The sequence below is a fragment of the Cnephaeus nilssonii genome (assembly GCF_951640355.1).
Source record: "Cnephaeus nilssonii genome assembly, chromosome: 13".
NCBI classification, from domain to species: Eukaryota; Metazoa; Chordata; class Mammalia; order Chiroptera; family Vespertilionidae; genus Cnephaeus; species Cnephaeus nilssonii.
This window is the reverse complement of record NC_137084.1, coordinates 2313864-2340517: the sequence shown is the minus strand read 5'-3', so window position 1 is coordinate 2340517 and position 26654 is coordinate 2313864. Positions and strand designations below refer to the sequence as shown.

The window sequence follows — 26654 nt, the reverse complement described above, 5'->3', positions numbered from 1 at the left end:
CCACCTCGTGAGCTGCGCTTTGCTGTCCGCATGGGGGAGGAGCATGCTGGGAGGAATGGGGGTCACCTGGCAGAGGGAAGACGGTGGGGAGCCCATGGACGTCGGAGTGGATTTAAGTGATGGGACGGACAGTAAAAATCGGGGTGCATGCGATCCAATCTACTTCAGAAACCTGGGCTAGAGCAGCGTGACCATCGTGCGACCTTCCTGCTGGAGGAGAGCGGTGCCCGCATACAGAGGGTTCCCTCCACCGCCCCGCAGTCCTGAGGGCCCCAAAGGCTGGGCCGGGCCGGGCTGGGCGCGGGAAGTCAGAAGGCGCCGTGGTCCTAGCCTCCAGGGAGCTGGCAGGCCAGGCCAGGGCTCGTGAGCCCAAGGCCCACAGCAAACGGGAAGGAACGGCAGGGCTGGGCGGGCCGCGTGGGCTCGGGGCAGCACAGGCCCATCCCACGGGCAGCCGGCTCAGCGCGGACAGCGAGGGGGTCGGCCGGTCGGCCATGCTTTCCGGGGGAGTCTCAAGTCTGGATGTTGAAGTGGACTCCCCTCTCCCCGGATTTTAAATGTCAGCAACTGATTTAAAAATTTTTTCCCAAATCCGCAGCTGTGGGCTGGAGCAGCTGGCAGGCGGCGCAGCTCTGCTGTCCGGGCAGAGGGGGGCGGAGGGGCCGGGGGGGGGGGCATTCACGGCCGAGTGGCGAAGAGTCGGAAGCCAGCCGCCATGTCCACCTTCCTCCCGCGGGTGAAAGCACAGCCCCAGCGGCAGACACACCTGGACGGATGCTGCCCCTCGCGAGGCCCTGAGGGCCCCCGGCAGGGCCCAGGCCTTGGAGCGCGTCTCTCTGCCCGAGGAGACTGGGAAGGACTCGCCCTTTAAAGGGGCTCAGCCGCCGCCCAGAGCTCCGGCTCAGCCTGCGGACAGGCGGCCCCGCACCTGCCGTCCTTCCGGCCGGGCCCCGACAGGGCAGCCTGGGGTCCCGCCCAGGCCTCCGGCCTCGGGGCCCCCGGGAGAGCGTCCAGGTCTGTGCCCAGCACGGAGGCTGGCCTCGCCCCAGGCTGAGTGGCAGGTGGGGGGGGGGCTCGGTGCCCGCCCCCTCCCCATGGCACATGAGAAGTCAGTTTGTGGATTTGACCCCCAGGGAGGGGATGCGACCCACCTGGGTATAACGCAGATGGAAAGAAGAGTGAATGGGCCGGATCTCGAGGGCATATTGATTTGTTTTTCAAAAGGGGACAGTCCTGGCCGGTGCGCTCAGTGGTTAGAGTGTCAGCCTGAGCACCAAAGGGTGGAGGGTTCTATTCCCGGTCAAGGGCACGTACCTCAGTGGCAGGTTCGACCCCTGGTTCCAGTTGGGGTGCGTGCACAAGGCAACCAATAGCTGTGCGTCTCTGATGTCGATGTTTCCCTCTCCTCCTCTCTTTCTCCCCCCACCCCTCTCTCTTCCCCACTCCCCTTCCACTCTGTAGAAAATCAACGGGAAAACATCCTCAGGTCAGGATTAACAAAAAAAGAAAGAGACAGAACAGTGTTTGGGACGCGCCGCTTTTACACACGCCTAGACGTACACACGTACATGTATGTTTTCAATGAGAAACCATGGAGGAATAAACAAAACACCAGTAACAATGGCAATTTCAGGCGAGGGGCAGGGTGGGGGTGAGGCTTTTCTGGTTTACGTTCGACTGAGCAGCCGTGTAAATGTGCTCGGGAATCAAACAAACAAACACGGAACCCCCGCAACCCCCAACCCCGAGGCCAGGAAGGGCGGATGGAGGAGATAGAGCCTCCGTGTCTTCGGGGCTTTGCCCCAGCCTCAGCCGCGTGGCCTGGCTGAGCGTCCGCGCCTTCACACGGGGCGCCCCGCGGGCCCTGGGGGCGCTTCTGCAGGTTTGCTGTGGCCGGGCCATGCCGAGGCACACGCAGGCTTCCCTCCCCGGAACTGCCCCCAGGAGAGAGGTGATGAGGGAGGCCGGCGGTTCTGGGGGGGCGGGGGGGGGGGGGAGTCTAAGGCGTTCCTTTGGGTTGGATTCCAGGGGCCTGTGTTCCTGACTGTGAGGCGGAAGGCTTCCCAGCGCCCTGTATTCCTGGCTGGGACAATGGCTGGTGAGTGAGGCCATGGGCTCTCCGGGTGTAAACAAACCAGAGATTAGCACCGCAGCCCCCCGGGGGGCACACTGACCAACGGCCTCCTGGGACGTAGCGCGCAGAGCACAGCGCACTTTGCAGGCTTTCAGGTGACTGTTCACAGTCAGGTGTTTTCTCGGGACAAACACACACACCAAAGACAAGGACACGCGGGAAATCTGGCCCCGCCCCGCGGCCCGTGTGGGTGGCGCCGCCCCAGTGACCCCGACGCCAGGACAGGGTGTTGCCGCTCCCGCAGGCCAGTCAGGGCGGGACCCGCTCCGAAGCGGGATGTTCAGGGAAGAGATGCAGGTGTCAAACCCAAGGAGGAACCCCGCATCTTAGGCCTGAATTGGAACTGTCTGTGCTCACTCTTTTTGTCCTAAAAACATCTCCTCCCAGCCCAGGACTCCCAGGGAGCAGCCTGAGGCCCGGCTCCGGGCCTCCTCACGTTTCTGCCAGGGGCGCAGGGGTTTGGGAAGCGGCGGGGTTCCGGGCCCCCGGCCACAGCAGGAGCCGCATCTCCAAGGCCAGAGGACCGCGGCCTGCGTGGGCTCAGGGACTCACGGAGGATGGAGTAGCTGGTGGTGGGGCGCATGGAAGAACGCCCTCAGTTAAATGCGGAGGGCACGGCCGCCTTGGGAGACCCCGTGCTGCACCCCTAGGGAAGCGGGGCAGGGCCCAGACCATCAACGGGTGCTGAGCCCAGGTGGGCAGCCGAAGGAGGTTCCTCGTGAACGGGTGAGCGGCCTCACCGGGCCCCGCCGCCCACGCCCAGCACCTGTCAGGTGGCCCCCAGGGAGGCTGTGCCTCTTGGAGCCATGCGGTGGGCAACGTGCGGCTCCACCGAGGGGCTGTCCAACGGAACGGTTCCATCTGGTCCTGGCCTGGCGGCCCGTTTTCCGGAACCCCACAGCTCAGCCGTGGCCAGCCCCTCTCTTCTCAGGGCGCGTACACTGATTCCCACACTCCGCGGCACACCGGAAACATGCCCGTTTGCTGATCTGACATAAAAAAACAGGTATGATTGTGCCTCCTTCACAGCGACGGCTATTGTGCTGGCTGTTGTTGTTTTGTAATCTGACCATCAGGAAAAGGGGTCCGTGCTCCCGAAATGATGGTGTTAGTCAGCTACTGTGCTTTTTGGGGTTGCACATTTTACACATTCTTGTGGCGCCGGTTAAAAATCGCTGACACAGATAAAGGCACAAGGAAGCAGTCGCTTAAAAGCATTCCTTGAGACATTCTTCAGGTCAAACAACCCCACCCCCTCCACCTTTCAAACAAGTAAAGGCCATAAAAAAGGGGGGGAGGCTGTTACTTACTATAAATCGTAAGAAACAACAACCATTTCAACACACGTGTCCATTTTCTAGATCCTGATTTGAATAAATAAGCTGTTCAAAGGCATTTTGTGAGAGAGGCAGGAAGATTTCATCAGGGACTAGATCTTAGGTGAGATTGGAGTTGTTAATTTTGTTTGGGGTGAAAGAGCATTGTGGGCGTATACACAGTGCCCCCCAAAAATGGATAAACGCTTTACCAGACAGTAGCTCCGTTGTGAAAATGAAATGCAGTTTCATAAACACTGCCTTTGTCATTATTCAAAGCGTGAGCGTACTTCTTGGGGGGCACCTGTGTATTCTGTGAAGTGATAACCTCTGCTTACACTATCACAGCAAACACGAGTAAAGGGGAAATGCCTGTAAGTGAGGGTCTAGAGGAAACAGGTTTGCATCGCTGCTGGGCATCGAACGGTGTCCCCCCTTCAAGTCATATGTTGGAACCTCACTCCCCATAGGATGCCACATGGCGATGGGCCCTTGGTTGGTGACTCCCTTGGGGTGAGGTCACGAGGGTGCCTGCCCCTGCCCCTGCCCCTGCCTCTGCCCCCTGCGATGTGAGACACAGCTGACGCCCAGCTCGGCCCCAGGCAGCAGGGCTCCCAGCCTCCGGCCCCCCCAGCCTGGCGGAGAGAAAGATTGTCCGTTTGATGCTAAATGACGAAACAAAGCCTCGTGATTCCGTTTGAAAGCTGTTATGTTTGAAGGGACAAGAGGCTTAAACACTGTCATTTGGAGCTTCTGCTGTATCGATGCCCCGAGGGGCCCAAGCGGAGTGGATGAGGCGGCCTCCAGGGCAGTCCGCGAGCCTCACCTGCCCGTTTCCCGCTCCTCCTGAACCGGACCCGCCACCCCCAGGGCTGCGCCGAGGTCCAGCTGGAGAAGTGGGAGCCACGTCAGGGCCTGGAGCTGGGAGGAATGGGGAAACGCTGAGGGAAGTCGCTGCCTCTGCTTTGCCGCAGGGGAAGGCACAGGCCTGGTAGCAGCGGCCGCAGTGAGCCGCGGGGACTTGGAAGGGAAGGGGGTGCAGAGCCGAGTAACAGAGAAGGCCGCAGGCCAGGCCCCAGGCTGGGGTGGGGAAGAGGCCTGGGCAGGATGGAGCTCGGTGCCCCGTGCCACTGCGCCTCTGGCACCCTGTGCTGGGGCCCCCTGTGCTGGGCATGGAGGGGGTCGGCAGGTCACTGAGCTTTTAAAACCGTGTCTCATTGCTCTCGCCTTCCTGCAGGCCCGGGACCGGAGCCCTGGTGTTGGCATCCACGCCGTTAGCAGAGGCGATCCCTCAGCCCAGCTCAGGTTTCATGGTTTTGTTTTTAATAAATGTTTTTATTGATTTGAGAGAGGAAGGGAGAGGGAGGTAGAGAGAGAGACATCAGTGATGAGAGAGAGTCATCAGCTGGCTGCTTCCTGCACGCCCCGGGCATGTGCCCTGACCAGGAATCGGACCCTGACCTCCTGGTCCGCAGGTCGACGCTGATCCACTGGCCACCACGCCGGGCCCAGCGCGGGTTTCTATTGGGAGCCCCCTCCAGTTGGTAGCCCCTCCGGATGACGACCCTGTGGAGCCCACCGACTCACGTGGCAGCTGTCCACGGGGCAGGCCCAGGGCTCTCCCCTCATGATGGCAGTTCCACGGCACCTGTCTGCCCCCCCGTCCCGCTCCTGGGCGGCAGCGCCCGGCGGTCAGGCCCGGCCACCGGGTGTCTGGCCGTCACTGACACTCAGTGTGGAACAAGTCCAGTCTGCTGACCTGGAGACAGGCTGAGCGCCGACCTATGAACCAGGAGACACGGGTCAATCCCCGATCAGGGCACATGCAGGAGGCCGCCAATCAGTGATTCTCTGTCATCATTGAGGTTTCTGTCTCTTTCTCCCTCTCTGAAATAAATGAATATATAAATAAATATATGACTTCAAGGAGAGGGAGAGCGAGAGAGCGAGCGGGCCGGGCACCATGGGGAAGGCTGGGCATCACCTCGGTCCCCGCTAACTGCAGGTTGAGGTCTGGCCTCTGGGTCAGGCGCTCCTGCTGATACCCGTGGCCACCTGTTGGGAAGGAAGAGAGGAACCAGGTTCCGCCCGGGAACGGCCACTCCGGGGCCCATGACCACACGGCAGAGGGCACAGCACCCTGGTCCTGGGGGTGCCGGGCTTTCGCCAGGAGCGCGGGCAAGAGGCGGGTCATTAGTGAGCTGTCCCCTGTGCTCCGGGCGGTGGGGCTGCGCCTCCAGCTTCTCCGGCTCCGGGCCCAGGAGAAACTCCTCCTGTTAATAGCCCTGCTCTCCCCTCAGGCTGCACGCAGCTCGGAGGCTGCTCTTCTGGGAGGGGTGACTCATTGCTGGTAACTCACTCGCCACGTGTCTGATGAGGTCACCGCGAGGGTGCCTGTGGCCTAGATGCCCGGTGCGTCCAGGGTGGAAGGACGACTGGAGAAGTAGCAGTTTACGGGCTTGGTTACCGTGGGCCTTTGCTATTGCTGTTCCCTGTCTGGAATGTTCTTCTCCCAGCGCTCTGCATGGCTGGCTCCTTCTTCATATTCAGCTGTCCTTCTGCACTGCCCCTCCTCGGTGAGGTGTGCCCTCGCCACGCTGGTCCCCGGGCACATACCTTCACTCATTTGAGGAGGCCCAGAGACTCCGAATGCGAGTTCCCATGTGCTCTGCCTGGGCGCCCTATGGGGTGAGAATGTCCCCAATTTACAGATGAGCAAACCGAGGCTGGGGGAGTTAAACTCCCTTGAGGTCATGTGGCCAGTGAGTGCCTGGGAGGTGAACCCGGTCTGCCCGACAGATTGCCTGGTCTGTCCACGCTGCTGCTTGGGGTGGAGGCCCGGAGGTGATGCCCAGGGGAGAGCGGGAGCAGGGATGGGAGATGCCGGGTCACCGATAAGGGGGTCTCGTCCATGAAAACTGTCCATCCTTTTAGGGAACACTTTTTGTTGTTGTTTAAATGATTTCAGAGAGGAAGGGAGAGCGAGAGAGAGAGAGAGAAACATCAATGATGAGAGAGAAACACTGATCGGCTGCCTCCTGCACGGCCCCTACTGGGGATCGAGCCGGCAACCCCGGCATGTGCCCTTGACCGGAATCGAACGTGGGACCCTGCAGTCCACAGTCGGACGCTCTACCCACTGAGCTGAAGCACCAGGGCTAGTGGACACTTGCTGAGGGTGCTCTAAGCCACGTCCCCAGATGCTTCTCTAAATAGGGGAGCCTGGCGGGCGTGAACAGCATGCAGACTGTGCCCGGAACACAGGTGCCTGGGAAGGGGAAGGTGCCGAGTCTAGCCGGTGCCCATTGCTGAGCTATGCCCCAGCCTGCAGCCACCTGGAGGAGCAGATTTTCTGCCGGAAGGGGCGGAACTTCCGACTGCAGGTGAGTGGGTGCCATGACTTGACTACTGAGCTCGCGGCTGTGAGCAGAGCGGGTGCGACCCCCTAGGGCTGGCCCTGGCTCTGGCCTGGCCTTGGGAGGGCACCTTTGCCACCTGCAGGGGACAGAGGGCACTGGTATGTCCCCTGTGGTCAGGGGGCTGTGGCTATGAAGGGGACCCCATGGTTTCTGGACCCCAGGCCCCACTTTCTTTTGTCAGGAACTAAATAGCCCGAAGTCTCGGGGCGGGACGCACGTACTCTCTGGCCTACAGGAGGAGGCTTAGTGGAGACTGAACTTGAGTTAAGGAAATACAGGACCGTGACCTTCAGGGCGTACAGCACAGCACTTAGGAACCCGGAGCCTGGCCACTTACTAGCTGTGTGACCCGGGGCAGTGGCTTTCTCTCTCTGTGCCTCAGGTGCCGTCGTCAGATGGAGAGTGACAGGACCGGATGCGTTAGTGTGTGGAGGGTCCTTAGACGCGTGGGAAGTGCTGTGTGTGTCTTGCATAAAATCAGCCATGGCCCGGCCGGCATTGCTCAGTGGTTGAGTGTCAACCCATGAACCAGGAGGTCATGGTTTGATTCCCGGTCAGGGCACATGCCCAGGTTGTGGGCTCCATCCCCAGTGTGGGGCATGCAGGAGGCAACCGGTCAATGATTCTCTCTCATCATTGATGCTTCTATCTCTCTCTCCCTTCCTCTCTGAAATCAATAAAAATATATTTAAAAATCAATCATGTATTTGGACTCGATTTTATACCTGTTATACCTGGGGAGCCTGTCTGGGATGTGGGGGTTACGAGGGAGCTGCCTTTTAATGTAATGACATATTTCGAGGGACCATCTGCTTGAGTCTCTGGCCTTGCAGATGGAAATCGAGACCCAGAGAGAAAGGACTTGGGGAAGGTCGCCCTAGACCAAGGTCATTTAGAGACAGAGCGGACCTGGGGCTCAGGGAGCTGTGTGAGCTTTGCCACGTGGCTGTCTGGCTGTGGGGTGAGCAGGCTGCTGGGGGGCTCCAGGCCTGCGCAGGAGAAGCAGCGGCTGCCTTCCCGCTGGCCCGGGCCACCGGGGGGGGGGGGGGGGGCTGTCCTCTCCTCCTGACATCCAGGGGCGCCAGCGGGGCGGAGATGGGTGGGACTTCCTGGGACCCTGTGGTCATCGAGGCTGGGCGCGTGAGGAAGGCTCCCAGTTCCTGGGAGGAGGGATGGGAGATGCCGGGGTAACCGATAAGGGGGTCTGAGCACCCCATCAGCACTCACAGCGCTCCCCGCGTCTTACTCTTAAAACACTTGCCTCTGTGTGAGGAGGGGGTCGGGGAGGTGGGGGAGGGGATTTGGGTGCTGTGGGCGCTGCTGGGGCAGAATGCACTCCTGCTTCCCCTACATTTAGGGCGCCTGGGCCTCTCAGGCTCGAAGCAGCTTTCCCCGAAGCCTTTGCGGGGCGGGGGTTCCTGACAGATGCCGGAGACAGCAGAGGGGTGCGGAGCACTGCGTGTTCTGTGGCCGCCTTCTCCCAGCTTCCGTGGGCTCTAGCTTCTCATGGCGCCTGGAGGACCTTTGCAGGATCTAATGCAATCGCATGGGGGACCCCAGCCAATGGCGGGGAGCGTGAGAGCCCAGCGCCCTGGCCTGGGGTCCGGCACTTCTGAGGTTCATTTCTAGCGCCCCAGAGTTCTTTGTGGGAGCAGGCGGGCTGCCCTCCGCAGGGCTTGAATGAAACCACGCCCTGCTGGGCCTCCTCCCTCCTCCCTCCCCTGCTCCCTCACTCATGTTTCTGGAGCCACTTGGAAATAAGTCACTGGCACGCGAGAATGCAGCTCTGGGGCCACTCCCGGGAAGCCTGGCCTAAGACGGCCCCCGCTTCAGGCACCCGACCAGGTCAGGCTCCCCTCCCGGGGGCTCCCGGAGTGTCCCTGCCACGCGCTTTGTCCTGGCCTCATTGCCAAAGCCCCGTGGACACAGGCTCCGGAGGGCGGCCCTCCCCGGTCATAAGCCCGTGGAAGCAGAGAGCTCTCTGCCCACCCGTGAAGACAAGGGAGACACAGGGCGGGCGTTAGGTGACAGGCTCAGTGGCTAGAGCCAAAGCCTGAATGACGGAGGTTGAAAGAAAACACAATTTCATTTCTCTCTCGTTCAAGCTCTGACGGCCTACCTCCAGATTTGTTTTAAGTGGGAGAAAAAAAGTCACGTTTTATCTTGTTTAAGTTAAGATTCTTGAGGCTTTTTGTAACGTGCACCCAAACTTAAACCTCATATACCATGTACTTAATATGGTACAGCTTTATTGTTATTTTGTTGGGTTTCGAACATACATTTACATCTCATGAATTTCTTTCCTTTATCATTTAATTAAATGTATGCATAAACCACACGCACATGTACTCTTGTATAAATACAAAATTGTGATTATAAACATGCTTTCTTATAGTTTTTGTGGGGGGTTTTTTGCTTGGTTTCCTCACTTATTAACAGCCTAGTGTACGTCTTTTCATATAATCTTACCCAGGGCTGTATCTAGGCGCCAAGAAAGGCTGACGGCAGGGCGGGGAGGACCAGCGCAGAATAAATCCCAGGCGTGAGAATAAATGGTGGCATTGTCAACACGTCCCCTCCCCGCACCCACTCCCCCACCAGGTTTGCCACGGCTGTGGAGTTTGCTTTGGCACATGGCCTGTGGCAGAGGGGATGTGTGTCACTTCCAGGTGGGGGTCTTTCTTTTTAAATCTTCACCCAAGGATTTTTTCCCCTTGATTTTTTTAGGGCGAGTGGAAGGGAGGGATGGGGGGCGGGAGGAGAGAAACATCGATGCGAGGGAAAGGCATCCATCAGTTGCCTCCCGTGCGCACCCCTACTGAACCTGAAACCTAGGTATGTGCCCTGACGGGATCGAGCCGCAACCTTCTGGTGTACAGGGTGACGCTCAACCAAGGGAGCCGCCGCCCGGCAGGTGGAAGGAAGCCTGAAGGACCAGAGTCCATCCCCACCCGCTCCTGCATCAGCTCCTCCCTCGGTGACAGGAGCAGGGCTCGCTGCCAGCCGGGGCCGGAGGTGAACGGGAAAGGAACCTTGGCTGTGGAAACACTGGCGTTTGGGGCTGTGCGTCTTCCTGCTGTGCGCAGCTCAGCGTGTTCACTGACCGGAGGGCCCGCAGCGTGTGCCATGGCCTCCTCCTGCCCTTAGCGATCAAGCCGTCGGACCCACCCGCTCCCGGTGCATGTCCCAGCCTCCCTGCCATCTCCGTGCCCTGGGGCCTCTCAAAGCCAGTGGGTACGGTGGAAGGATGGCTGACGTCTCTCGCTGCCTTCCTGCTTCCCTTCTCCAGCTCCGGCCAGCTGGGACGCAGGATGAAGGCGGAGCAACAACAAAGCGCTCGGCTCCCCGTCCCTGCGGAGCCTCCCGGACTGACAGGCACTGATGTTCCGCGGGGGACACTTGGTTCTGCCGTCACTCTAGTCTAGAGGCCAAACGGTGTCACGGAAGCGGGCGTTCGGTTAGCGGGGGAGCTCAGCCCACCTAGGGCGTCCCCCACATCCTGGGGGCCCATTCGCTTCCTCTCAGCCCCTCCTGGGCTGCTTTGGGGGGCCGCCCGCAGGCTGAGCGCAGTGAGGCGCCTGCCTCCTGGCCCGCCCGCCCTGCGCAGGCGCACTCGCCCCCGGCGGCCTGGCTCCCGCCTCCTGGGCGGTGTCCCTCCCGGGGGCGGGGCCAGGAGCCCGTGGGGGCGGGGCCAGGAGCCCGCGGGGCGGGGCCAGGAGCCCGTGGGGGCGGCCCCGCGTGGCCGTGAGTGTGTCTGGTGCGGGGGGTGGGCCGGTGCCGTGACTCAGAGGCACGCGGGACACCCAATGTGGTAGCGGGATGAGCGGCGTGGCTCCCGCTCCCAGGCCCGGAAGTTGAGAGCGGTCACATCCGGCAGGAGGGGGCGGGCCTCCGGACCCGGAAGTGTGGGCGTGGGCTGTGGTTTCACCCGCGGCTGTGGCGGCGCGGCTGCGGCCCCGGCAGGTGAGCGGGGCCCGGGGAGGGGCGAGGACGGGGCTGGGGGTGGTGCTGCGGCGGCCGCCGGCGCGCCCCCTCCTTTCCGCCTCACTCGGGTGGAGGCCGGTGATTGGGCGCGAGGGGCGCGTGACCGCCGCCGAGGTCGGCTCCCCGGCCCCTCGCCGCGGGAGGGAGGGAGGGAGGGAGGGCGTGCGGGGAGGGCGCGGGCGCCGGCGGCTACCTCCGCAGGTCCGGCCTCCAGCCCCGCCTCCCACCGCGTCCCACCACCCTCCACCCCCCACCCCACGTTTGAGCGTTTTGCTGGTCTCAGTTCTGGAGACGGCCGAGGCAGCTCGCCCATTGCACCGGCGGGGAAACAGGCCCAGGCGGAGTCCGACCTGCGGAGGGCAGCGGGAGGAGTGGCAGAGTGGGGTCGAGGGTCCCTGATCTTTGCCTCCCTGACACGTGCCCTTACTCCAGGGCAGTGACTGCGTGGGCTTTATGCCTTGACTCTGTTCTTATCTTGTTTTTTCCTGGACCCAGACTGGGACCACCCGAATCACTGACCAATCCTTATTCCTGGACCTGCCAGGCAAATAGGGCGTTGGGGGGCGTGTGTGTGTGTGTGTGTGTGTGTGTGTGTGTGTGTATGGGTAGGTATGTACAGATAGAGTTACACGATAGCGATAGATAGATGCTCCCTGACCTACAACAGGCTTGCATCCTGATAAATCCATCGTAAACTGAAAATAACACAAAATGCCTGTACTACCCCTAACCTACAGCGTAGCCTCCCCGCCTTCAGTGAGCTCAGAGCACTGACAGCGCCTGTGGTTGGGCACAGTCTTAACACAAAGCCTATTCTGTAATGAGCTGTAGACCAGCTCCTGGAGTTGATCATGCCTGTCACTTCCGCGCCATCATAAGGTGGAACGCGGTCCGTCCGGCTCTCTGTACCTGCAGCGGGCGCCTGGTCCTCCTCCTGGCCCACCCCTGCCAGTGTGGCCTCATGCCCCACTCCGGGTGGGAAAGGCGTGGCCGGGGCTCTGCTGGGAGTTCCTGGCAGAGCTCACTCTGCACTCCAGGGCCTCGGCCCCTACGACAAGCCAGTGCCCTCTCAGCCTCGCAGCGTCGGGCTCCCTCCCCCGGGTGACGCCCACCTTCGCTCTGGGAACTGGAGAGTCACTTCCCTTCGCCTCGGCAGCATCCCAGCGGTCCCGGGGCTGCCTCAGGCCTTCTCCACTCCCCACACTGCCCTTGGACCGGGAGAAGCAGGCACACAGACAGACACCCCCACACACACCCCAATGCCCTTTTCACCCAGCAGGTCCAGGGAACCCCAGCCTCCTATCCCGGAGTCCATACCCCACTGGTTCACCCACGAAGCTGCCGCCCGACTCCCAGGTCCGTGACTGTCAGCGCTAGCGCGGGAGGAGACGGTGATAGAGGGATTTGGGAAGGAAGGCCTTTGTGTGTGTGTGTGTGGCTGTTTTCCAGAGCTGCAGCCACGTCCAGGCCTGCGCTCTGGTTCTGGATGGGAGCGAGGAACTTGGGACGGAATACCGGACACTGAAGTGAGAGTCTTTGTTCTCGGGGTCTCAGGGCCCAGAGAAGCTTCCCCCCACATTATCTTGGGAATCTGGTTGGGTGCCTCGGTGATTGCCATCCAGAGGGTTCTTCACCGGGCAGCTGCCGGTGGGGTCTTCAGGTAGCGGCCACTGACTCCCTGCGTGGCTGTACGTGCCCTTGGCCCTGCTTGAGGGGCTGCGTGATCCCAGTGAGCTCTGAGAACACTTCGGGGTACGTGCTGATCCCCTTTTCCAGGTGAAAGGAGAGTCAGGTGGCAGGTAATTGGCCAGGGTCCCGTAGAGCCAGCCAGTGGCCAGCTGGGGTTTTTGACCTGCTGGTCTCATTTCAAAGCGAAGGTGCACCGCTGGATCTTAGGAATCACCTGTGATGCTTATTAAGAACCCAGTCACCCTCTGGAGCAGGGGTCCTCAAACTTTTTAAACGGGGGGCCAGTTCACTGTCCCTCAGACTGTTGGAGGGCCGGACTATAGTTTAAAAAAAAAGTATGAACAAATTCCTATGCACACTGCACATACCTTATTTTGAAGTAAAAAAACACCCGCATGTGGCCCGCGGGCCGTAGTTTGAGGACGCCTGGTCTGGAGAGTCTCGCTTAGGCTGTCAGTCAGCCTCAGGAACCTGTGTTGCTAACATGTGCACGGAGTGGTTCTTACAAGGCAAGTGTGGGGAGCACTACCTCCAGGACTTTGTAGGTTTGCTGAGCTAGGGCGTGCGATTTTCCCCCCAGGGCATCCTGTTTTCCTGTCTTATTGCTGTGAAATTGGCTGATCAGACCTAAGTGATCTACCTTCGCATGGTAGCTGGGCTCATCAGTCCTGGGTCTTCTCCCTTGCGGGCCTGCCTCTGGGAAGAGGGGCGTCGGACGGAGTTACTGGGCGGGCCCAGGAGCGCTCTGTCGGCGCCCATCTCCTTCGGAAGCCTGTCCTGAGAGGCTCGCCCCTTTAAAAAGGCATTGGGACCCTAGCTGGTTAGATTTGATTCCGGTCAAGGGCACACACCTGGGTTGTGGGCTTGGTCCCCAGTAGGGGGCATACGGTAGGCAGCCAATCAACGATTCTCTTTCATCATTGATGATTCTCTCTCCCTTCCTCTCTGAAATCAATAAAAATATATTTTTTAGAAAAGGGGGGGTTGGGGTAACTAGCCGTATGAATCATCTTTGGACACTGTTGGCCAGGACCAGTAGGGTTTTTCCAGAACCACATAATCAGGTCATTGGAGACTTTGTTGTTTGGGAATTCTCTTAGTTTCTGCTTAGGGTCTGGAGTTTTCCGAAGGTTCCGGTTTGTCCCTGGAGCGTTGCCTCATCAGAGGACCTCTGTAGCAGCTGTACGGTGAAGGCTGGCTTGCTTAGCAGGCGCTCCTCCGCGCCATCTCTCCCCACTCCCCACTCCCCCTCCCACGCGTTTATGTGCGAACGTGAGCAGGTACCAAACAGGTTTTCTGGGCTGATGGAGTGGCCCCGGGGCTTAGGATGGGCAGGAGAGGAGAGACGCACCCCTGTATGACTAAGGCGGCAGGTGCAGTGTGCAGAGCGGCCGAAGCCGGAGCGCCCTGCGGGGACCGCCCTGGGGGGACCGCCCGGGGTGAAGTCCAGGCTCCGCAGCCTCCCTCTGACCCGGCTCTTGTCCGCCAGAGGAGGAAAACCAGGGACTCCCAGTGGAAGGCCCATTGTGAGGGCCCAGGACGGTGCTCGGTGCACAGTGGCTCTGGGCACTGCCACCTTTCTGTTTTAGAGGTGGGACCCCGAGGCTGGGAGAGGGGGGTTCCACCGCTGCCCTCACAGCGCCCCGCTCCACCCTCCGCTCTGCCTTCCCTTCCCGCTGCCTGGAACCCGCTTTCCTGCTCCTCCCTCCGGAAGGTGCCGCTCCCTCGCTGTCCGCTCCTCTGTGCCGCTTTCCTTGCTCCTTCTCCCAAGACTTCATCCTGTGCCCCCCCCCCCCCCCCCCCGTGCTCTGTAGGCACCGGGGTGCCCGGCAGCCCTTCCTGTGCAGAGCCCTCCCTCCGCCTTGGCCTTCGGTGAGACCCGGCCTCTGAAAGGGCGCAGAGCGGGGCTCGGGCGGGGCCAGGCCGGGAGGGCTGGGGTGAGCAGAGGTGAGGGCTAGGAAACCACTTTCTGGGAAAGTGCCTGGGGGGCCCCCTGGAGACTTCGGGGCACCAGGGCTCTCCCTCTACCTCTTTGCCCAGAGAGTGGCCTCTGGTTTGTTCTCTGCACGGAGCGCTTTGGGATAATGTTTGAAAAAAACGAAAGCATTCTCCTTTGGAAAAACAGTTGCAAAGGTTTGGGGAAACAACAGGAGGGGTTCGCCTGCCGCCTGTCCTGACGCTCCGCTGGCGGGGTGCTGGGAGCCGGGAGGGGCGCCGAGGTGACCAGCTTTCGGGGAAGGTGGGAGGGCTGTTAAAAAGAATGAGTCCCGATGGTTGGAAGGGAGAGACCCTGGAGGTGGGACGACCCATGTGGAGTTTGCAGAAGGACAGGGATGGAGGCACTCGATGACTAGACAAAACCCGGTGATTGGACGTCAGAGGTTCGGGGCCTGTGCTCGCAGATGGCCTGGAGGGTTGGAAGTGGGGGTGCTGATGGAGCAGAGGTGGAGGGCGGTTGGGAGGGGTTTCTAGTTTGGGGAGAACAGATAGGTGATGAGAGTGCCCTCCCCCTTCGCATGGTAGCTGGGCTCATCAGTCCTGGGTCTTCTCTCTTGCGGGCCTGCCTCTGGGAAGAGGGGGTCGGACGGAGTTACTGGGCGGGCCCAGGAGCGCTCTGTCGGCGCCCGTCTCCTTCGGAAGCCTGTCCTGAGAGGCTCGCCCCCCATGCACGCATGGGCACGCGTGTAGTCCAGGGCCGTGGCTCCGATTCCGGGGAGCCTGCTTCAGAAAGTCACACCCTTTGCCCCCCGGTGGGGCCTGGCAGGGTTGTCAGGCGACGTTCACACGACGTTCACACGACGAGGCGTGAGTGTGTGAATCCGTGCTCCCAGCGCCCGCTCGGTGCTTCATCGGCACCTCCACAGCTTCTCTGTTTAATTCCATGGAACCCTCACAGCAGCCCGATGGCGATGGTGGGGTTAGCCCCCCTTTCCCAGTGAGAAACAGTCCTCTGCCCGAGGTCAAGTAGCTAGGAAAGGGTCACCCTGGGGTTTGAACCCTGACCTCTTTCTACCACCTCCCACGCTGTCTTAACCCTTTAGCGTCGGGCGTCGGAGGGGCCTCCCTACGACTGAGCCTCCCTTCAGCGTCGCGGGCGAGTGCGTGGGGTGGTGTTGGGCCCGGGGAGGCTGGCGCCACGGTTGGATGTGTCGTTGCCTCCTGAGTGCAGCCAGGGACTCGGCAGCGTGAATCCTGGCTGCTCGGCTGGAGTCGTTCTGGAAAAGGAAAAGCAGATCAGTCAGCCCGTATTTCCTCCTGAGGAGCAGGGCGGGGGCCTTTTCTCCAGGGACCACAGGTGTTCCTGACCTGAGGGGTGGGATGGGCCAGACTCTATCACCCTTGGATTGAACCCTGCAGGTTGCTATGGTAACGACTTCCCCTGCTCCTGGTGGATGTGGGACATTTAGTAGCGACCCAGGGCCTTTACAGCCCTCCTGGCCCTGTGAGTTCAGACTCGGAAGTAGCGGGCAAAGAAGTGTTGACTGGAACGCCGAGGAGGGGGCCGGTGCTGGGGACAGCAGTCGCCGGCCCAGTCACAGTGAGAGCGGTCCTTTTGCTTGACTCAGTATTGAGCTCAGGGGTGTCAGGAGCCGCCCCTAATGACCAGCTGACCCGCCAGAGGCAGAAAGATGAGTATCTGTTCGGTGCTCACCTGGCGCCCCCCCCCCCCCCCCCCCGCATGGCGCGGTCAGCAGCGGCCCGCTGTCCCGAGGAGGAAGCTGCGGCTGGGGGCCTGGACCCAGGTCACACCGCTAAACAGCTGGGGGGCCACAGTGCGAAGCCAGGGCATCTGTTTCCAAGTCCTGTGCTTTCCTCGCTTTCTGGGGGAGAGCGGATCTGACTGTTCTGGGCGAGGGGTGCCCCTCACCATCTCTAGGGCTGCGAGCCTCACTCTGACCGAGCAGCTCGCGCATAGCAAGTGCCGCGTTTTGTTTTCTGTCCCCCGCCCGCCCCCCGCCCCGAGTTTATTCTCTAAAGGGTCTGATACCAGTTGAAACTGTTTTTTGAGCTGAGCAGTCCTAGCAATGACCCTCATTGCGCAACATCCAGCAATACGTTGCTTTTTCTCTTTCCCCCGTGAGGACAGGTGTGGCAGGCTGCCCCGAGTTAGGGCCCTTCCCAGCATCACCTCTGCACCTGGACCTTCTGCAGCCCCGCCCCGCCCCGCCCCGCCCCGCCCCGGGCAAGAAAGGACACTGCCGCCGGCCTCGGGCACAGGTGCACGCAGTCTCCTCGGGCCCAGTGTCTCCCGCTCAGTCATGTTCCCCGTGGTCCAGGCATGTGAGGTGGAGTCAGGCCAGACACACAGACACGGAAAGAAGCTGTGACCCAGAGAGGCAAGCGGCAAGGGCCGGGGGCCGAAACCTTGTCCTCCCTCGTCCCAGCATGCATTGCAAAGGCCCGGCAGCCCCTGTGCAGTGCAGGCCCCTGGCCCTCTGCCCTCCCCCTGGCCGGTGGAATCTGCCCTCCGGGCCCTGTCTCTCTCGGGGGCATGTTAACACCTCACCCTCTAGTGTCTTTGACAGCTTTGGATGGGCTGCTGACCTTTAAAGATGGGGGCAGCACGCGGGTTCAGATTCCTGGCTTCCCGGGACACCTGGCGGGTCAGGCAGAGCGGCGCCCTCTGCCTGCAGGAGGGGCCCGGCTGGGCTGGAGGCCGAGCCCTCCAGGGGGACGCACTCCCGCCACAGGCTCAGCCGGTGCGCCTGCCTCGCCCTGGTAGGCGCAGGCTTGTGGCTAAGGAGATCCGGTGGAGGTGAGCTGCGGAGGAGGCAAAACAAACTACAAAAGGAAAAGGCCCGGCCGGCGTGGCTCAAGGCCAGCATGGCTCAGTGGTTGAGCCTCAACCCATGAACCAGGAGGCCACAGTTCAATTCCCCATCAAGGCACATGCTCTGGTTTGGGGCTCAATCCCCAGTGTGGGGTGTGCAGGAGGCAGCTGATCAATGATTCTCTCTTCTTATTGATTTCCCTCTCTCTCCCTTTCCCTTCCTCTCTGACATCAATAAAAATACATTTTAAAAAAGGAAAAAAGAAAGAGACAGAGAAGAAAGCTTTTTTCCTCCTGGGATCCTGTCGCGGGATCAGTGACATTTTCTGGCCGCGGCGGAGGGAACGCAGCTTAGCGCTCGCCTTCCTTGCCTTTCCGCCTCGTTCCCCGTTGGACGTCCTTTGAGTTGGTGGTGTCGTCCCCCAAAGAGGTGTCGTCTCGCTGTGCCTGCCCCCCCCCCCCCCCCCCCGCCTTCCCCACCAGCCTTCTCCCTCTCCCGGCCATGCGGCCCCGCGTGGCCCCAAGCCTCTGCCCTGGGCCCTGGGCCTCCTCCCAGCACAAGCAGCCCCTTCAGGGGGCCTGGGGCTCCTCGGCGCTGTCCACGTCCCCTCCTCACGCCGCTGTCCCCGCCTCCGTCACGGCCCCTCTCACCGGGTCGTTGTGAACTGTTTTGCCTTTTAAAACCAAACTGAGTTCCGGAGAATTGCATCAGTTTTGATATTTTAAGGCCGAGTCTGGCGCAGAGTGAACATTATTTACAGCCCTCTGCCCCTTTTCTCTCCTCCTCTCTCTGGGTTCTGTGAGGTACGGCAGGACGTGATGTCTGTCAGTCAGAGCCTGAGGAAGGAGTGAGGACGGGAAAGCGGGAGAAGCCCGGCTCACATCCCCTTGTCTCGGCGAGTCCCCACCGGAGGCGCTGGTTCCCTCTCCCCGCCTGTCTGTCTCCTGCAGGTGCTGCTAGGGGTCCCCCTGGGCGCCGCCAGGAAGAGCGGGGTGAACAGGCCACCTTCCTGCCTGTGGTCTCTTCTCGCCTCCCTCTCCCTTCCTGTTCCCTCCTTCCAGGCAGCAGACTCAGACACCGCACCCCCAGACCCAGCACCCGCCTGGGCACCTTGGTAGGTGGAGGGGGGTCCTGCTGGGGCCTGGGTGCCAAGGGGCGAGGTCATTGGGCTTGTCGGGCCCTCCAGACACAAAAGCCCTCCACCCCGCCCTCTGCACTGGGACGGGACGTCCGTGGTGGCTGCGGCCGCTGAGTCGCGCTGGTTGGGACTTTGCTGCCAGGTGGGGGCCTGGGAGGCAGAGCCCTGCCAGCAGCAGGTGCCGGGCCTCGGGGCCCCTGCATGTAGGCCTCGGGGCAGAGTGTCGCCCTGCCCCGGCTCCTTTTCCCAGTTAAGGACCAGAGAGGTGCTCGCCGCCCTGGGCTCACTGGCGGCTCTGGCTCGGGAAGGGAGGGGCCGTGTTGCTCACAGACAGGCATTTGCCTTCGGGGTTTGAGATGTCAGGGGCCGGGGCGGGGCGGGGCTGTCAGACCTGCCGTCTCTGCATCTCAGGCTCCTCTCCTGACTCCGTTCCGGGTGAGGCCATGGAGCAGGGAGCAGAGGTGCTTGCCGGCCCTTTGGCAGTACTTTCCCTTGTTCTTCCCGGTCTCGCTTTCACCCCTCAATTAGGGGTCATTAAGCCTCGTGTTCCCCTTACTCACTAGCTGATTACGTAACCAGTGACTTTTCAGCTGGCGTGCCGCAAGAATTTCTAAAACGTGCACCGCCTGACTTGCGTCAGGGGCCTGACTTCTCCCTGCGATTGGGAAATAAAGGCAACAGCCAGCGCAGTAGCCGGCCGGAGTGAGTGGATCGGAGTTACACCTGTTTTCTGTCGGGTCAGCCAAGTGTACGGATTGCTCGGTGTGCCCCGCGGAAGGCCAGTGGTTAGTGTGTGCGCCGTGAGGTGAGAAGGGCTGACGTCGCTGATTGAAGTTAATGGGAGAGTTTGCAAAGGGCTTTGAGCTCAGAGGAAAGTGACCATCGGGGCTGCCTACCCATTTTACAGGGGAGGAAATCGAGCCCCTAGGAAAGAGTGTGGGCGTCTGGGTGAGGGGTCCTGAGCACCCCCATGCCAGGAGGGCCTGTGAGGCAGTGAGAGGAGGCGGTGAGGTGGTGCCTGCGGCAGGAGCAGCGGGCCACGGGCAGGGTGCCAGGCCAGTGTCCCCTCCTTGGTCACACAGGCAGGTGACATGGCACTCTGCCGAATGTCACACGGGCCTGGCAGGCTTGAGAGGGATGTCGGTGGAGAAAGCCGAGGAGGTGGGATCAGAGGAAGTGCTACATCCAGTCCCACTGGGGCCGGCGACATCGCAACTGAGAACGCGCTGTCCGGACAGGGGCGCATTGACAGCTAAAACCCAGATCATGACACCTCCGGGCGGGGGGGGGGGGGGCGGTCCTAGGGAATTGGGGCTCTGCCCGGGCTCTCCGGGTGGGTGCATGGAGACCTCCCCAATGTGAGAGTGCGCCTGGCCCCCCGGGCCTGTTCCGGTAGCACCGCCCACCGTGCTGCTCGCGTGGGGTTGGCCAGCTGCCCAGCTGCCCAGCTGCCCCTGCCGAGCTTCCTCTCAGCCGCGTGTCCCGTGCTCAGCCTGACTGCGGAGCGAGCAGGCACCTGTTCCAGCAGGTCAGCCCCCCACCCCCCAGGTGGAGCAGGGCCGGGCGCTGTGCCCGGAGACCCGGCAAGTGCTCACGGGCCGTCCTGGAGCCTGAGGGACGCCGAGGTCTGTGGTGATGGAGTCTTTCGCCCCATTTGTTCAGGGCAGGCCTCACGCTAAGCCAGCGCGCTGCCTACCTCATCTCATTGAGCCTGCACTAACCCATTTCCCAGATGAAGAACCCGAGGCTCAGGGCGCCCGCACTTGGGCGAGGCCCTGCCGCTGGTGAGGGACAGGGCCCGGGACTCGGCCTGCGTCTGTCTCCCCGAGCCCTTTCCCGACGTGTTTCGGGTCTTCGGAACGTTGCTCTGCTTGTCCCCCTCCTGGGGGGTCACTCGTGCAGCGTCATCTCACTCGCCCTCCGAGCTCAGCTCCTTGGGGGCCTTGCAGCCCGCTGTGCCCTGCCAGCTGTGAGGCCACGGGCTGGGGAGCACAGGGGGAGCGTGGCAGGGTGCGGGTGTGAATTTTCTCTGCCCACTGGCAGGGGTGGGAGGGACAGCGCATGTCAGACTCGGGCACAGCAGCGCCTCTCGGAGAGACCCGACGTCGGGGCCCGCCTGGCGCACTGACAGGCACCTGCACTTTGGCGAGTGTCTCCGGGGCTCGGGTGCGCACCAAAGACGCACGTCCTTCCCGCAAGGCTGGGGCTCCGCCCGCCTCCGCAGATAGCGGCCGCCATGTGACCCTGCCTGGGTGGCTCTATAAAATGGGGGGGGGGGGGGGCTGTGCTCAGGCACCCTGCTCCGGCGCGTTTCAGAGGTGTGTGTTTTCCGACGAAGGCAAGGCCCTCCACCAGCGGGCGGGAGGAGGAGTCCCACTCTTGCGACACTTGCTTTGTGCGGGGACCTGGCACCAGACCGCGTATCTCCGAGGTCCGCCTGGGACGTGTCCAAACGGGGCCGTGTGTGCGCCTGGACAGGGGCCTCGCTCACGGCTGCGCGGGGACACGACGGGAAAGCAGGCCTTTCCTGGCCAGTGGGGGTGTGGTCAGGCCTCGCCGCTTCTCTCTTCACCTGTTGTGACCCTAGGAGATGCCTCTCCCTTTCTGAGACAGATGGGGAAACTGAGGCGGCCCCTGTCCCGGCAGCGCGTTCTCAGTTGCGATGTCATGGGCCGCAGAGGGACTGGATGTAGCACTTCCTCTGATCCCACCTCCTCGGCTTTCTCGTCGGCTTCCCTCTCAGGCCGGCCATGTCCACGTCGCAGGTGTGACATTAAGGCAGGGAGGCATGGGACCTGCCTGCGTGACAGCGGAGGGGACGCCGGCCCAGGCGCCCTGCCCGAGGCCCGCCGCTCCTGCCGCCAGGCGCCACCCACAGAAGGCTGCTGTGGCTGTCGCCGTGGGCCTGGACTCCAGAGCACCCGCTTGGCCGAGTGGGTGCGGACTCACCGGAGGCCATCGCCGGGGCGGGGGGTGGGGACTTCAGGGTCCCCCAGCGACAGAGCCTTCAGAACACGAGCAGCCTTGGTGGTGAGCAAGCCAGCACGAAGGCAGGCTGAAACACGCCCTCTAGAGAGACAGACAGACAAGCACAGGGCCCAGCGAGCCTGCGGCGTGTTTCTGTGTCCTCCTCCCGCTCCCGGGGCCTGGCTGTGCACCCTGTCATACAGACCCCTGTCATACAATCTGTCATGCAGACCCCCTGTCATACAGACCCCTGTCATACAATCTGTCATACAGACCCCTGTCATACAGACCCCTGTCATACAGACCCCTGTCATACAGACCCCCTGTCATACAGACCCCTGTCATACAGACCCCCTGTCATACAGACCCCTGTCATACAGACCCCTGTCATACAGACCCTGTCATACAGACCCCTGTCATACAGACCCCCTGTCATACAGACAATCTGTCATACAGACCCTGTCATACAGACCCCCTGTCATACAGACAATCTGTCATACAGACCCCTGTCATACAGACCCCCTGTCATACAGACCCCTGTCATACAGACACCCTGTCATACAGACCCCTGTCATACAGACCCCTGTCATACAGACCCCCTGTCATACAGACAATCTGTCATACAGACCCTGTCATACACCCTGTCATACAGACCCCTGTCATACAGACCCGTCATACAGACCCCCTGTCATACAGACCCCTGTCATACAGACCCCCTGTCATACAGACCCCTGTCATACAGACCCCCTGTCATACAATCTGTCATACAGACCCCCTGTCATACAGACAATCTGTCATACAGACCCCCTGTCATACAGACCCCCTGTCATACAGACCCCCTGTCATACAGACCCCTGTCATACAGACCCCCCTGTCATACAGACCCCTGTCATACAGACCCCCCTGTCATACAGACCCCTGTCATACAGACCCCCTGTCATACAATCTGTCATACAGACCCCTGTCATACAGACCCGTCATACAGACACCCTGTCATACAGACCCCTGTCATACAGACCCCTGTCATACAGACCCCCTGTCATACAGACCCCTGTCATACAGACCCCCTGTCATACAGACCCCTGTCATACAGACCCCTGTCATACAGACCCCCTGTCATACAGACCCCCTCTCATACAGACCCCTGTCATACAGACCCCTGTCATACAGACCCCTGTCATACAGACCCCCTGTCATACAGACAATCTGTCATACAGACCCCCTGTCATACAGACAATCTATCATACAGACCCCCTGTCATACAGACAATCTATCATACAGACCCCCTGTCATACAGACCCCCTGTCATACAGACAATCTGTCATACAGACCCCCTGTCATACAGACCCCCTGTCATACAGACAATCTATCATACAGACAATCTGTCATACAGACCCCCTGTCATACAGACCCCCTGTCATACAGACCCCCTGTCATACAGACCCCTGTCATACAGACCCCCTGTCATACAATCTGTCATACAGACCCCCTGTCATACAGACAATCTGTCATACAGACCCCCTGTCATACAGACCCCCTGTCATACAGACAATCTATCATACAGACCCCTGTCATACAGACAATCTGTCATACAGACCCCCTGTCATACAGACCCCCTGTCATACAGACAATCTATCATACAGACAATCTGTCATACAGACCCCCTGTCATACAGACCCCCTGTCATACAGACCCCCTGTCATACAGACCCCTGTCATACAGACAATCTGTCATACAGACCCCCTGTCATACAGACCCCCTGTCATACAGACCCCCTGTCATACAGACCCCCTGTCATACAGACAATCTGTCATACAGACCCCCTGTCATACAGACAATCTGTGAGTGACCCCGGCAGAGGACAGCTCTGCGCCAGAGCATCCGTTCTGTGCAGGTCGCTCGGCTTCTCTTCCTCCCGGTTGCTGGGGAAGGCAGTCGGGGGAGGGAGGGGGTTCCCTGTCGTGATGAAGACGAGGTCGTGAACGTGACCGTCCGTCCGTTGTGGCACGTGGGGAGGACGGCAGTTTCAGAGACCCCGCGGGGGCCCGAGGCTGCGGTGCCCCAAATATAACCAGCGGCCCGCCAGGCCCGGTGAGGGGGGCGTATTCCTGGTTCCGATGGAGATAGGCACCTGCCAGAGTGGGTGCTGGCGTCGCCTGGGCTGGTTTCTCCTCCGTCCCTGGCCGCGGGCGCTCCCCGCCTGCCTCTCCCACCTGCTCCTCGGGGAGCGCCATCTGTGCTGCCCTCCGGCTGCCGAGGGCGGTGGCTCGTCCCGCTGTCCATGGCTGGGGCGGAAGGAGCGGCTCCTTGGTGTCCTTGGGGAGAGGGCTGGGCAGGGCGGCAGGAACACAGGAAGGGGGACCCCTGCCCCCGCTGGAGCCGCCCTGGCGGGGAGCATCCTCGGGCAGCTCGTTCGTCTGCACGGGTAACACACGGCTCTCCCCCAGCTTCTTCCCTCAGTCACACCGCGCTGTGTCCACAGGGAGCGATGGAGACGCTGAAAGACAAGACGCTGCAGGAGCTGGAGGAGATGCAGAACGACCCGGAGGCCATCGGCCGGCTGGCCCAGGAGGCCCCTGAGGTAGAGCAGGCTGGCGCGGGCCCGGGGAAGGCCCGCAGAGGGTCCTGGGCGCTTGAGAGCGCTGGCTGGCTGGGAGTTGGGGTCAAGTTCATCTCCCTTTCTGTGGTCTTCCCCCTGGTGGGACCCAACCAGAGACTCCCCTGAAATGTCAGCCCAGTTCCCGGGGCTCCTGGGAGTGCGGAGTCCAGGGCCCCACGTGAACCCACACAGCCCAGAGTGCCACGCCGTGGGACAGCCTGAACTGGGAGGCGGGTTCTGGAAGCTCGGCCACCGATCGCAGCTGCCTGTCCCCAGGGGCCCCTGGCCTGCGTCTCCATGAGGAGCCCATCCCGGGCTGGATGTGGCTCATCTGACACCCATTTCCTGTCTAACTGGCACCTAATCCAGCCCCTAATCTGTCCTCCTGGGGATAAAGAGCGCCCTCCGTCTGCTGCCCAGCTGGGACGTCACCCGTTACAAAGGGCTTCCCCCGTCATGAAGGGCCTGCCCGCCCTCCCTGGCTCTGACCCTGTGGCTCCCCTGCCAGGCAGGAGAGGGCCGCGCCGGCCGTGGCCACGGAGCTCACAGGTGCAGTTGCCCTGGGTGTTGGTGCCACCGGGTGCCGGAGGGGTGTTGTCCCCCGTCTCAGGGTGGGGGGGTCTGACTCTTCGCCTTCTTGGTGAAGACGGTTCCCCGGCAGACGGGCAGGGCTTCCGGTCACAGCAGGTCCGGCACGGGTTCCTATGGCCGCCACCTCAGGCTGGTGGCAAGGACTGGCTGAGGGCGAAGCGCCGCTTGGCTTGGGGCAGTGCCTTCCCGGGGCACGTCCGGGGGCAGAGGTTGGCATTCGGTCGCCTGTTGGTGGGGGGTCCTCTGGCTGTGGGGACTCCCCTGTCGTTCTTGGGGGCCCCTCTGTCAGCTCATGTGCACAGTTCTCTGCAGGACACGTGGCCCAGGAGGCAGGGGCGTCTCCTGAGTCAGTGCCGCGCTCTGTCCCTGGCTCGCTCACCCTTTGGGGCCGGTGGTCTGTCCATGGTGCGCCATCCTGGCCTTGGGCCAGCTGTGGCCTGCGCCAGTGTCCCCGTGTCCCCACCACCCGGCCGATGGACTAGGATTCGGGAGGTGGGAGGCTGGCTCAGGCGTGAGCCCAGGTCCTTTGGCTCTCGCCCCCGGGCTGAGGACTGCGGTTCCCCCGAGCCCTGGGCCAGCCTGCCGCCTGCTGAGTGGGGTGGTTCTCAGCCAGGTGTCCCCTCCCTCAGGTCCAGGACCTGCAGCTGGAGCGGGAGATGGCACTGGCCACCAACCGCAGCCTGGCCGAGCGGAACCTGGAGTTCCAAGGGCCCCTGGAGCTCAGCCGCTCGAACCTCTCGGACAAGTACCAGGAGCTGCGGAAGCTCGTGGAGCGGTGCCAGGAGCAGAAGGCCAAGCTGGGTAGGCCGGCTGACGGAGCGGTCCCCGGTTGCGGGGGGGGGGGGGGGGCCTGGCGAGCTGCTGGGAAGCCTGGGAGAGTGGAGCCCGCTCGCCCCCAGGGCGGGGCCCAGTGACTGCGGCCCCAGTCCCAGCCGTGCACTCCTCTCCGTCGCCCTGGAGGGTGGTCCCGCTGTCGCTCGTTTCACAGGTGGGACCAGGAGGCTGTTGGCTGTCGGCGGGGCCAGCTCCGCTCCTGCGCTCCCCAGAGCCCATGCGGCTCTCTTGTCCGGGGACCCCCGTCCGGGAGGGTGGGAGGCGTGTCCTGGCCTTGACAGTGAGGCTCGGTGCTCGGACGGTGCGGTGACTCCCCCGAGAGGCAGAGCAGGGCTGGGCTGGGCCCGCTGAGCTCAGCAGCTGCCCAGGGGCCTGGCCGGGCACACACAGGGCGCGTGGCCGAAACCTGCCTCCAGGGCTGAAGCGGAGGCACTGTTAGATGCCGACCCTCGCACCCTCTGTTGCAGAGAAATTCTCGGGGGCGCTGCAGCCGGGGGCCTTGTTAGACCTGCTGCAGATCGAAGGCATGAAGATAGAAGAGGAGTCTGAGGTGAGGTGGTCCGACCCCCCCCCCCCCGCCCCGCTTGCGCCCTTGTCATGAGCGCCGGTGTCGCAGGGGGCCAGGGCGCATGAGTAGGTGGCAAAGATGAGTCACACCCTTTGTCCCAGCGGAGGCCCTTTGGGACGCAGAGAGCAGGAACCCAGGCTCCCTGCTGAAGCAGAAATGGGTGAGCGACGGCAAGGTCACGGGCAGCTGGCCGACCAGGGCGGACGGAGGGCAGAGCAGCAGGAGCCCCCGAGCTGGGGCGCCCCCCCCCCCGCCCCCACCTGGGCCTGGCCAGCCTCTCTCCTGCTCCCTCTGAGCATTCTCAGTCTCCGTGCGCTGGGAGGAAGCTGCCAGGCCCTGCCAGCCCCCGGGCCGGCTGCACTAGACCCCGTAGCCGGTGTCCGCCCCTCACTCAGCACGTCCGTGCAGCAGCCATGGGGCCCCGCACAGGGCCAGGGCCAGGGCCGGGCCGCGGGGCCTTGACCGGCAGCCCCTGCCCGGAGCTGACGTTCAGTGGGAGACAGGAGCACATGAGGCCGTGTCAGCAGGGATGCGCCGGGGGAGGTGGGGAACGCGGCTGGGCGGGGGGGGGGGGCAGGGGCGCCTTTGGTCCCAGCAGCCCCGGTTGTCACCCACCCTGTGCCCCAGGCCATGGCGGAGAAGG

At 62.1% G+C, this 26654-nt stretch overlaps 1 protein-coding gene across 1 annotated transcript; it reads left to right on the top strand.

Moving 5' to 3' along the window:
- Positions 1-10705: 10705 nt before the first annotated feature.
- VPS37C (VPS37C subunit of ESCRT-I) lies at positions 10706-26653 on the top strand (the record flags this gene model as incomplete). Its single annotated transcript, XM_079787984.1, has 5 exons — positions 10706-10832; positions 23902-24000; positions 25239-25410; positions 25911-25993; positions 26639-26653. Coding segments are annotated over exons 2-5 (363 nt in total), but the record flags the coding sequence as incomplete, so codon positions are not given.
- Position 26654: the final 1 nt, after the last annotated feature.